Consider the following 13,345-nt stretch of genomic DNA (forward strand, 5'->3'; position numbering starts at 1 on the left):
TTTATTATACAGTGGTTCCTGAAAGTTTGTGAACAGTTTAGAATTTTCAATATGTCTGCATAAATATCACCTAAAACATTAAAAGTAGAAAAAAAAAAAAAAGTAGATAAAGAGAACCCAGTTAAACAAATTCTACTTGTTCATTTATTTATTGAGGAAATGATCCAATATTAAATATCTTTCAGTGGAAAAAGTATGTGAATCTTTGCTTTCAGTATCTGGTGTGATCCCCTTGTGCATCATTAACTGCAACTGAATGTTTCCGATAACTGTTGATCAGTCCTGCGCATCGGCTTGGAGGAATTTTTAGGTCATTCCTCAGTACAGAACAGCTTCAACTCTGGGATGTTGGTGGATTTTTTCATGGAAAACAATCTTTCCAGCCTAACAAAAAACTTCAGAAACAGAGGGTTTGTAGATGTCAAAAAGTAATTAAACTTCATTGAAACAGTAAAGTGAGACAGTCTGCAGAAAGTCTGAATTATACACACACACACACACAAGCCTTTATATACTTTTCTCAAACAGTAAATTTATCTGTAGGCGGGGTATTAATCTTTTCTTTCTAAAAACAAACCAATCTCCATCGCCTTAATAATGTATAAATGATATCTTATATCTGTGGCGCATGCGTTCATCAGAACAGGGTTTTTACCTTTATAAATTGACCCTTATACATGAATGACTTTCTGGCTTTAGTCCCAGCCTGGTACACTTCATCCTGGAAGTCTGATCTGTTATTTTGACACTGGTTTGCAAGCTTAAAGGGCTTTGATTGGAAAAACAGTTTTGGTGAATGTCTAATTGCTAATTTATTGCCATAGAGTGAAGCTGTTGTAGACAAAACACCTGCTGTGCAGTAAAACATAGAAGTCTTCTAGCTCTGAACACACTTAGAATATAACTCGATTAAAAAGTGTTCTATGGTTTTAGATTATGCTTCTAAATATTGATTATACATACAGTATAGGTTATGTTTAAGTAATAATTCTAAATGTTGGTTATGTAAGGGTCCACTCACCGGTCCAACGATGGTATCCAGTGACGATGGTATCCAGTGACGGTATCCTGTGTGTTCCTGTCTTTTCTTAAGCGATGCGAATACATTTAGATTATTAAATTTGTCGTTCCAATTCTGTTTGACTCTGTCTTAAATTAAATCTGACTCCAATTGTAAAAACCTCAGTGTTGTATTTGTTTCCTAATTATTTGTAGAACGCAGATCTGTAAATACTTTTGATTTTTTACATTTGATTAATTCTAGTTTATTCTATAGTTTAAATTGTGCTTGTTCATTCGGATTCCATGTCGCTCAGAGTCTCGTACCGGTCGTGTACGCGGATCTCACGGTCATGAACTCACCAGTCCTGGTCATTAGCAAGAGGTAATTGAGTAATACTATTTAGATGGCCGCCCATACTTGCCTTTTTCTAAAAAATTCCTTGCTTAGTCCCCTTAGATAGGAACACTAAATTATAGTAACGTTATTTCTAGTCAGAGGTCATGACCACTAAATTTACAGAGATAGACCAATAATATCTGAATTAAAATTAGCTTAATATAATCATGCCACAGATTCCTATGTACACTTAACTAGAAAAAATATTACAATAATCAGAGGTTCAGACTTGATCCTATTTAGACTTGGTCGATCAACTTTGTTGTCCTAAACGGAAATTTCCTATCGAGCCTGTACACACTAAGTACACTTAACGCCAAGTTGTTAGCCTGGACTCTAAAATCTCAGTTGGCGTGCCCCAATGCTCCACCTAAACCTGGATTTTAGCCTGTACTAACCTGGTCGCAGATTTGCGGTAACAAGGATTTAACGTAATCTACTAGAGACAATAATTTCAGAATAAATCAGAATTTAACCAAGTCTAATCATTTATTTAACTAGGTACGAACACATCCAAATCCAATAATACTTTTAATAAGAAGAAAAAAGAATTACATTCAGCTTTGAAATTATTCACCCAGTAATTATTTTAATGCCATATCATTCATTCTTGATGAACACATTGGAAAAATTTAAACACATTTGTTTACAACACAAAATAATCTTATTTATTTTGTAATTAAATGCAAAAAGATAATGCAATAAAAATACATTTATATGAACCTACTGTCAGTAGGCTCTTAAAATATCTGGAACTATTATCAAAAAATATTTTCATTATTCTAACTGCAAATAAATATATACAACACTGCATCCAGTTGTTCTGCTTTAATGCAGAGTAATGGATTTTGTTGTGGTTCACCTCTTAGGACTTCAGTGTAAACAGCACTTATCATACATACAGTTTGCTCAATCTCCACATAGAAACCAACTATACTTGTGAGGTGAGTCTTAAGCGAAGTCAATGAAAGTCATACACCTGTCTTTTTATATTTCTCTCCTAAAGAACTGTTACATTTTTCTCAGTAGTCACATAGGTCTTGCTGTAAGCCTAGTATGTATTACAGTATATTCGAACTCCTCTGTAACCCTGACAGTAAGAAAAAAAAATCCTGGAATGCTTTACCATAGGAATATTTCCAGCCCAACTTTCAAGCCGGCACGAGTTGGCCTATGGAACGGTGGCCCGGAAGGATTTCTGTCCGTGTCAGAGGAAACCTTAGACCTGGTGGGTGTATTTTTCGGGTCCTGTTGTGTTTGCATACCATGTGTTTTTTTGCTCGTATCTCCCGGTGGAATTGAGCCTTTGTTGAGCCTGTCAGGCTGTCAAAGAGTGACACGGATTCCCCTTCCTGAGTCGGACCTGTCCTGTTCGCACTCCCCTCAGTCCTTGATAGGGATAGGGTCTTTTTTCTGTCCAGTACAGGGGTTTGGGCGAAGGCTGGGAGCACGTTGTTCCCCTGGGGAGGCAGGGAACTTGAGGGAACTGTCCGGAAGGCTGCCCGCGTCCTCGTCTATACACGTATATATATATATATATATATATATATATATATATATATATATATATGTGTGTGTGTGTGTGTGTGTGTGTGTGTGTGTGTGTGTGGGGGGACATGTTTGAGCTGAGATGTTGGAGATTTTGGAATGGGAATGAGCACAGACACATACAAATAAATTCCATTGTTTCAGTAGAAATGACCCAACTTTAATGCACATTAGCTGCCACTGTATACCTGCAGTTTGTTTATGGGGGTGGGGAATATGCTCCAGAGGCCATTTACCTGTTTCCCATCATCCTTATGATGTCTGCATAGACAGACCCCCAAGGCTCTTAAACAGACAATAATATCGTTAGATTAGATTGAAATAAGAATGAAAGCGCATCACACTCTCTTGTAGTCTACTCTCTTGCAGTAGCCAGTAAAGATTGAGACATGCACTGTCAACAGCTATTATACTGTAATCTTGTCATCTTGCCCTTGTTATGTCATCTTGTCTCTGAGCATGGTAGAATGAAAAAAGGAAAGAAGTAATTAAAAAGTAAAAGAAAGCAATACCCATGACGCTGAGTGAAGACACAAGTTGGTTAAGTTTAGCAAGTGGAATTTTCCCCCATTTGTCCATTATGCATTTATTCAGCTGCACAACTGTACAGGGCCGTCGTTGCCTTATTTTGCACTTCAAAATGCGCCACACATTCTCAATAAGAGACAGGTCAGGACTTCAGGCAGGCCATGCTAGCACCCGAACTCTCTGCTTATGCAACCATTCGCTTGTAATCTGGACAGAATGTTGTTTGGCGTTGTCCTGCTCTGGATGGCAGTGTATGTTTCTCCAAAATGTGTACATGTCTTTCTGCATTAATGCTGCCCTACAGATGTGCGTTACCCATGCCATGGACACTGACACACCCACATACCATCATAGACGCTGGCTTTTGGACCTGACACTGATAACAGCTTGGATGGTCCTTTTCCTCTTTGGCCCAGAGAACATGACAGCTGTTTTGAAAATTTCCAAAAATTATTTGAAACACGATTTCACTGTGCTACTGTCCATCTCAGATGAGACCGAGCCCAGAGAAGTGGGCGGAGCTTCCAGACAGTGTTGATGTACGGCTTCTGCTTTGCATAGTAAAGCCTTAACTTTCATCTGTGGATGCAGCGGCGAATGGTGTTGCCTGACAAAGGTTTACCAAAGTATTCCCGAGCCCATGTCAGGATCTCCATTACAGACTCATGACGGTTTTTAAGACAGTGATGTCTGAGGGATCGGAGATCACGCACATTCAGAAGTGGTTTTCGGCCTCACCCTTTACTCACAGAGATTTGACAGATTCCTTGAATCTTTTAATTATATTGTGCAGTGTAGAAGGTGACATGCCCAAATTCCTACCGATTTATCTTTGGGGAATGTTTATCTCAAAGTGTTCACTGACGCCTCTTTTGGCAGATAGTTGAGCCTCGACCCATCCTTGCTCTTTAAGGACTAGGCCTTTTTTGGAGGCTCCTTATATACTATGATTAGATGATTGCCTCACCTGTTTCACATCACCTTCTCATTTCAACTCGTCACATTGCTATTAGTCCTAAATTGCCCCTGTCCCAACTTTTTCGGAACATGTTGCGTGCATCAATTTCAAAATAAACGTTTACCTTCAAAAAACTATGCAGTTGATTAGGTAAAACATCAAATACCCTGTCTTTATATGTTTTTTGTTTAAACACAAGTCAAATTACATTTACAAATCACTCCTCTTTGTTTTTATTAGCATTTTCCATACTGTCCCAACTTTTTCTTGATTGGGGATGTATATAATAAAATGTTTGCTAATGCCATGCCATCATGCTATTATAGTAGCTGCTGTTTTGTGTTATAGCATCCTTACATTTTCTGGCTGGACCAGTTATAAATTTATGTCCTGGTGTATGTATAGGGCCCCAACAATGGTTCAAGCCCACCACCCTAAGTCTGCCCCTGTCTATATGAGTACTCTTGGAACAGAGGTTTATTAAGACAAAAGGCAGGGTCAGAACATTCCAGGTCAAATACCAGTAACTCTCTGAGAATACAAACTTTAAATCACATTCTAATAATATGGTTAGGAAGGCAGACATGGTCAATAAGCCACAAATCAGAAGGGCAGCAAAAGGCAGAAATGAGGCGAGGCAAGGCAAGGCAGAGTTTTACACACTCTTGACTTTAGACTATCAAGACAAAATCAGAACTTACACAAGTGAGGGGACAAAATATAAAGCTTTATAACAAAGCTGAAGTCCATATGCTTTATATAAGGAACAAACAGTAAATGACAATAAATAACAAATAATTCTTTCAAAACTCACTGGACGGGCGCCCTCTGGTGGTCTGGTAGAGGATTGACCAAGCTGGATGTTACCAGTTCTCTAGTGGAACAGGTTGATTTCTACGTGTTTTTGTAGGACTGCATGTACTTGTTGTACATATTCATGCTTGGTCTTGGACTAGATCAGGACATCATCAGTGTATGACATCGAATCAGAAATTCTCTGAAAGACAGAAGGAGCATTTACAAGCCCATCAGGCATAACCAAGTATTTAAAATGACCTGAAAGTTTCTTGCAGTCCATTTGTAATCGTACAGTTGCTATGCTAACTTTGAGAGATAAACTAGCAAGAGATTTTTAATTTTGTAATGATTTTGTAATACTTTTGTTCTATGCATGGCTTCTATACTGTAGTTGTGCCACTATAAGTCCTCTGCAGGATGCTGATTTGAAGACGAAACATGAATGACGAATCATGATATGGTTACAACCAGTATATTCCAGAAAAATACTACTACAGTGAGGCTTATCACTTATATATACACACACAATCATATACAGGCAGATGCTGATACAGATGTGGAGTACACTAAATTTTGTTGCCTTGTTCCTGATAGCTTTACTCCTGAAGAGGAGTGTCGTGAGCAGCCATCATTACTTCCGGTAAAAGAATTAACACCTCTACTTTAGTTATTACAGTAACTGAATATGAATACATTATTTGCAATGAATAATGTTCTGAACAGACACAAATACAATCACAAATAGGAGATGCACTATTATTTGGGGTGGGGTGGGGTGTTAAATCTGCATACAGATGCAGATACACTAAACAATTATAGATACAGATAATGTCATTATGTTGAACCCTTAATAGATATAGTTAGGTCCATAAGTATTTGGACAGTGACACGAGTTTCATTATTCTGCCTCTGTACACCACCACAGTTTTTGTGATTTGAAATGAAGCAGTGATTGAAGTGTAGATTTTCAGCTTTAATTCAAGAGGTTTAACAAAAATATTGCATTAACTGTTTAGGAATTACAGAGATATTACAGAGACTTTTACAGAGTCCCTCCATTTTCACAGTGAACTGAGTAATTGAACAAACGAATACACTTATAAATATTATTATTATTATTATTATTATTATTATTAATACTTGAATGCAAATCTTTTGCAGTCAATGACCTATTGACTTCATCAAATGCTTAGTTTCTTCCCTTGAGACGATTTACCAGGCCTTTACTGCAGCCTCCTTCAGTTGCTGCTTGTTTGTGGGTCTTTCTGCCTTCAATTTTGCCTTCAGTAAGTGAAAAGAATGCTTAATTGGGTTGAAGTCATTTAAGAACATTAAATTTCTTTGCCTATTTCGATTTGCACACTCACTCTATTTCGCTTGCAGTGTTCTGCAATTCTATAATCTGCCTGAAGAAATAGGCTTCCTCTTGGTCAGGTTCTTGGTCCTAAGATTTGCACCAGATAAAATGAATCTTCTGCATCTTAGTACTGCAACAGATGTTGGAACAGCTTGCTTATATGGATTATCCAACCACTTAACGACATTTCAAAACATTACTGTTTAAATAAATTGTACAAAACTGCTGCCAAGTAAATAAATGTGAATCTATACCACTGCTCTTCTTAGGAGAAAAATAACATGAAAATGTTGTCAAAGGAAGTCTCACTAATGGTGTCTCATCAATGGCTGTCCTGCACTATTCTGTTTATATGCTATCCTAGTTTCTCTTTTGTTTGTTTCTGGTCTCCGGTGTTCCTGTGTGTGCATGTTTATATATATATATATATATATATATATATATATATATATATATATATATATATATATTATGAAGTTGTATATAGTCAATATTATTACTAAGTACTATATATATTATTTAGTATGATCACTTATTATACCATAGCACTGTTCAGTTCTTGAATCTGATTGGTCAGAAGGTGTTGATTAATTTTCTGTAACAGCGTCAGCGCTTTGTAAGCGTCGGTAAGATTTCCGCTTTAGGAAAGTCTCCAGGACAGAGGACTTTTCTGGTTTTCTTAGTTTTCTGGTTTCTCACTAGTATGACAATGTGTGTTTATTTGTTTTGTTTTGTTTTGTTAACTTAAAGAAAGAGGAAAAACGTGAGGTTACTGAGGGAACGACTATAATGTAAGACATTTCATTCTGTGTTTAATTTCTTACCAACCTGCAACTGTTTTGTTGATACATGTATTGTAAGTATATAGTGATCAACTTAAAATCATCAACTTGTTAGTTCTTGGTAAAGTCTGATCAGTCTCTGTTCTTTAAACCTCTGTGGCACTGAATTAACTTTTATAGATGCTCTACGCCACCATCACACCACAAAGAACTGATGCATGCCTGTGCATAATCAAATCATGTACTGTGTTTATGTCTCTTTAGATTTATTCTTAGACAGTGGTATCAGCATAGCTCATAGCTTATTTCCAGCACCTCATCACATGAGTGAATAGAAATAGAAAGAGAGAAATGGTTTCATTGAATAAATCAGTTTTAATAAATCAAGTGCTTCAGTGTGCTCACGTCTCTCCATTACATACCAGCTTTAAAATATGACTATTTTTTAAAATATTTAAGATGCCATAAAAATATTACTGTTATTGAATCAAACTACAGCTAAAAATAATATTTAAATCTAATAAGTATAATAAATACAGCAAGCATTTTGTTTATCTTAAATAAAAGACAGGCACAAATGCTTTTTAAAGGAAATTATTTTAAAAGCTGTGTTTTAATCATTTATAATTACATGTCAAACACTGTTTAATAAACAAAGTGCTTTAGACATGAGCAAATAAAAGAACACACAAAACTGTAGCTGTAAAAAGATATCGTGCATTATAAGAGAGCAAAGAATTAACACTACACTCTAAATAAAACGTGCTCCCTAGTCAAGCTGTCTTATCAGGTAACTGGTCCCTGCGGCAGCTTCAACCTGAATAAATAAAATATATAGAAAAGACCAACATTAATGTTTCACATTACACAAAACATACAGTAGGGTGCGTCTCAATCAGCTCCCTAGATCCCTAGGTGGTGAATCAGTATATGGTGTACATGAGCTCGGGCACTGGTAAAGACCCTGACTCACTACACATTAGGACACTGATGACTCAGTTTCCAGTAACATGATTACGTACTCGCGTTGTAAAACATCACCACTGGTACTTAACCACAACATGCAGGATGGACATCTTTCTAACATTATATGTCATATTCATTTGTCTGTCATGGTACTTCAAGTAGGATCGTAGACTAGTTAGTAGATTTTTTTTTAAATCATTTAAAAAAATGTTGTAAAACATCACAAATAAATCATCATCAAATAAAGTTAAAAATCGCTAATGTAAGTAATCATTTGAGATCTACAACAACAGCATTCGTCCGCCATATTTTTCGATCAGAAAGGCTTCTGAAAACATGGCGTCATTTTCAGTAAGGGAAAATAGTGAACATCTATGCTCCTTGGTTTTCGTGGTGCATTGTGGGATTTTTAGGGAGCGAACGTCCCAGTGCACACTGGTAGGATTTCTCAATTGAGACAGCCCTTCAAATGGTCCACTCCCTGATCAGTGTCCTGACTACTGAACTATGGAGCTGATTGAGACACACCCATAAACTCAAATCCATTACCTCACAAACAAGTCTATAAACTTCTGATTGAAAATTCATGACAAAAAAAAGTTTTGTTCAGTCATGTGCTGATTATTTAAAAACAGGCGCAAGAACAGAAATAAGGAATGAATATAATGAATAATATGGATTAACAATGGTGGCTACACACTGATTTACACCGCAAACATTTTATGGTTACACTATGGTGTCAGAGTTTTTCCGTACCAAATTCAGTTTTCCTGAAAGTCAATTCAAAATTGCATAAATTATGCAAATAAACAGGTTTATTTTATTTTTTTTTTTGCATTTTGGTGCATCACTACAGTTGAGTATTAAAAAAACAACACCACTTAACAGTGTGTGGTAGAAATGCTAAATGTTATGTTATGATTGTTATGATTTCTGATGAGTTTGATATGAGAACGTGAGATTTAAACCACATACAGTGCCCTCCATTAATATTGGCACCCTTGGTAAATATGAGCAAAGAAGCCTGAACAAAAGATCAAAAGTTTAAACAATAAAGACAAATTTTCACAGCCTTCTTTGCTCATATTTACCAAGGGTGCCATTATTACTGGAGGGCACTGTATGTTCTTGAACCGTGTAAACAGTTTTTGGTCCTGGATTCAGACTATTGGACCTTATGCTACTACGGCAGCACTGACTACACTGTAAGCACAGATACACACTCGGGGCTGTTCTTGATGGGAAATCGTCTAATCTGACCTGTATTTCATCCGCCAGTTTGAATATAGTGTCCAGGTCCACTTTCTCTTTGTCTTTCATGTCACTCGTCCTGGACTCTGGAACATCACCTGCTTTCCAGTATGGATCCTGATCAATCGGATGAGCGTATCTGACTGAGTGGCCCTGAGGAATGAGTGGAAACATTCATATTAATATTATTTACACATCAAGGTTTTACTTTTAACTGTTTGACCTCCCAGCATTCCTTTCATACTGCAACATGTACCATCAAACATTAACATGCTTACACTGGCTAAAATAACGACACTAGCCATTTTTAGTGATCAGAACAGTACATAAACTACTAAAAAGGTTTCTCAGTTCTCACAGGGTAATAGCCACAAGGAGAGTAGGAAGCAGCTGGTTGTTGAAAGCATGGCACTTTTGAATCCAAGACGTCTGGGCTACAGCGCTGATACACTGGGGGTGGGAAACATTGAAGGTTAATAAACGAAGATTAATAAACGCCAACACTGAAATTGTGAAACAATGGACTGGGCTTCATCCTAAATTGCATACAATTAAACTACACGTCAGAATAATGCTCTATACTACAGTATTTACTAAAGTAGTGTGCAAATCGAATGCTTAAACTAATTAAGGCTGAGCTCACAACTATTATAAAGGGGACAAAATGTATTAAATCATCATCACCTGGTGTGTGAAACCCGTGCTGTGAGTGATGAGGTTTGACGCCCTGCTGCATGTGCATGACGCTGGAGGGATGTGCACTCGACGAGTCCACTGGGAAGTGGTGAGACACAGGGACCGGCACAGCGTCATTAGTGTTTAATGTAACTGGAGAAGGATCACCATGGCCCACTACAAATGCTTGGGAGGATTTGGACGTTCTGTCGCAGTCCTTCTCCTGCTGAGGGCCATTACAGGGAAGGTGGTAAGGGGTTCCCTGATGTCCAAGCAAGACTGAACCTGAACAGATAGACAAGTCAAGTATTAATAAAGTAAAACTACAGATGATGATCGAGGCCACAAAGTTATCCAGCTGACACTGTACTAGCAAAATGACGTACGCTTTCTCTTTATATTTGTCTATTTTCTCTTTTTTCTACACATTCCTATATAAAGTTAGATAAAGTTGTTACTGAAATGAATGAATGAATATATTCTGTCTATTCTTTTGATCTGCTTGTTGAAACACTACCAACCTGTTTTCATTAAGCCAGAGGTTTCCTGTGGCGAACTCAGCATCATATGATGGAAATGTTTTGATTTCCTGCTGGTCACCTCTCTCCCGGCGAGCTTGGCCTTGTTGAGAGGCGTGAGTCGCTTTAGTTTGACTAGAAGCTCGGGCTTATCCCGTTTGAAGAACGGGTTGTGAAAGTGGTGCAGCTGGGCCTTAATGGATGAGACGTTGGGTTGCTTGTCTGAGACGTCACGGTCTATGCGTTCTTTTCTGAAACCGTAGAGGTTCAGCTGGCGAATGAAACTGACGAAATCCGTCGTTCTGAAGTACTCAGACAAATGCCTGGGTTGGGACAATAGCACTTCAGCTTCGAAGGCTTGCTGATGGACAAGTATTCCTTCCCCGCTGGTGTCCCACCAGATTGAGCGAATCTGCGGATCGTTCACCAAACGCCACAACTTAGCAGGGAACTGGTTGGGGTTGATCAAGGTGACAAAAGTTGCTTCATCGATTTCCATGCCAGCTAAAAAGATTTGTAGCCAGGTGGCTAGGTAACACATAACACATTCATCTTCAGTAACAGCTGAAAATCACTAACAATAACAAGCTATAGCATTAATGTAATCAAAATTGACCATTAGAGTTGTCAAGCAACCTGGCCATAGCCTAAATATTCAAACAAAAACAGACCCAAAATAATTTCTAAGAGCTACATGATCACGTGTGAAATATTTCTTATATATGAGATCATACACCTGCTATGTGGTTCCTTTTGGGAGTTCTCTGATCCCTTATCGCTTCTCAGAGCTGTTAAAACTGGTCAGGAACCGTTATGCGCATGCACCAGCCTTGAGCGTTTAAATTCAGGAGACTGGGCAGGTGGAGGCGCTGGACAAATTCATGAATATCCAATGAGCTCGCGTGGATTTATCCAATCAGAGTAACACGTGCCTGTGACGTCGTCCGATCCCAAAGTAAAGTCCTGGTGCGTATTAACGTGTATCGGAAAATAGTGACGATGCTACTCTGCATGTTTTGTAGGAGAAACGCTGAACGTTTAGGTCAGCAGTGGCAAACATACCGCCCGCGGGGTCTCTGTTATTCCTCTAGCAGGAAAAAAAGCTTTAGGCCATAAATTATGACAAAATGTGCTAATATATAACTCTTCATTAGCAAACCAAAAATGTGAAGCTGTGGCCCTGTGTCTCTCCAATGAATTTAGGGCTTTCACAGCAACGGGGATGAACACTTGTGAAATTACAACTGTAATGTTTTTGTTGTTGATGATGTTTTATAAATAATTTTAACGAAATGTGTTTTTATTGTATTACGTATTATTTTAGTGTGTATTGATCCCCCACTTTAATATAAAAGTCAGTTCCAGGTTCCAGGTTGTAACACTACAATATGGTAAACCCAAACATTTTGATTGAATTGCAGTCTGTTTGTCTTTTGATGTTTATGTATGTAGGCTCATCACTCAGGTGTGATTATATCAACCTATGACAAAACAATGCTGTGCTGTACACTTTTAACTTTTCAGTGGATATTACAGAAATTCCCAAGTTCATAACAGACTGTCATGATTGATTGAGAAATCTAAAATGTATATCCATCCATTTTCAGCACAAGCGCTTCAGAGCGCTCTCATTATTCTATCCTGCTTTATTCTATCCTGTATTAACCATCTTTCTGTAATAAACCTTTTTACCTTCAGAGGACTTCAGAGGTCTGCGAGTGTTGTCTAATTTCTACGACAATTTGGCGGCTCCTGGCTGGGCTGCGTGAGTCTTTCAGCTTTTCTGGACAACTGTGCCCTTACCACTGACTGGTAGGAATCATCAAGAATTTAGAATTTAGAATTTAGAATTAGAATTTTATGAAGTTATTGTGTATTGCTGTCATAGTGTATTACTGTGATTGTGTATTGCTGTCATAGTGTATTACTGTGATTGTGTATTGCTGTCATAGTGTATTGCTGTCTGTGTGGAAGGGAGTCAATGATATAAGAAATGTGCGCATTACATTGAGAGAGAAGTATTACATGGAGCGATTTCTTATAAGAAGTTCCAGGAACTTTACCTCTGTGACGGCTGAGATATTGGTGTTTCTTAGATCCCAGTTTCAAAACTAAGATATATACTGACAGGTATATATATATATATATATATATATATATATATATATATATATATATATATATATACTTGTCAGTATATATCTTAGTTTTGGACAAATATATATATATATATATATATATATATATATATATATATAGAGAGAGAGAGAGAGAGAGAGAGAGAGAGAGAGAGAGAGAGAGAATTAGGGTAAAATTATTTGCTAATGGCAAGAGTCCGGTTCGAGCATTAAACAAGTAAAGAGAGTACTTTTTAAGAGGTGCAGTATTTTTGCGGTGGGTTATTATCAAGTGGCATGCCCCATTGACTTATTCCACCATATCAGCGGTACATGATACATTTGGCAAATTTAACACACAAGTACATTTTACTGAGATAAAAATATATAATAAATAAATAAATAAATAAATAAATAAATAAATAAATATTTTTTTAAAAAAAGAAGG

At 37.3% G+C, this 13,345-nt stretch overlaps 1 protein-coding gene across 1 annotated transcript; it reads right to left on the minus strand.

Moving 5' to 3' along the window:
• Window positions 1-7,676: 7,676 nt before the first annotated feature.
• Window positions 7,677-12,868, minus strand: LOC128609519 (heat shock factor protein 5-like). Its single transcript, XM_053628010.1, has 6 exons — window positions 12,473-12,868; window positions 10,784-11,308; window positions 10,272-10,547; window positions 9,946-10,037; window positions 9,597-9,740; window positions 7,677-8,187 (listed from the first exon to the last, which is right to left on the minus strand). Exons 2-6 carry the CDS (start codon window positions 11,277-11,279, stop codon window positions 8,140-8,142), a joined length of 1,056 nt encoding a protein of 351 aa, XP_053483985.1. The 5' UTR covers window positions 11,280-11,308; window positions 12,473-12,868; the 3' UTR covers window positions 7,677-8,139.
• Window positions 12,869-13,345: the final 477 nt, after the last annotated feature.

Source organism: Ictalurus furcatus, chromosome 7 (assembly GCF_023375685.1).
Source record: "Ictalurus furcatus strain D&B chromosome 7, Billie_1.0, whole genome shotgun sequence".
Classification (NCBI taxonomy): Eukaryota; Metazoa; Chordata; class Actinopteri; order Siluriformes; family Ictaluridae; genus Ictalurus; species Ictalurus furcatus.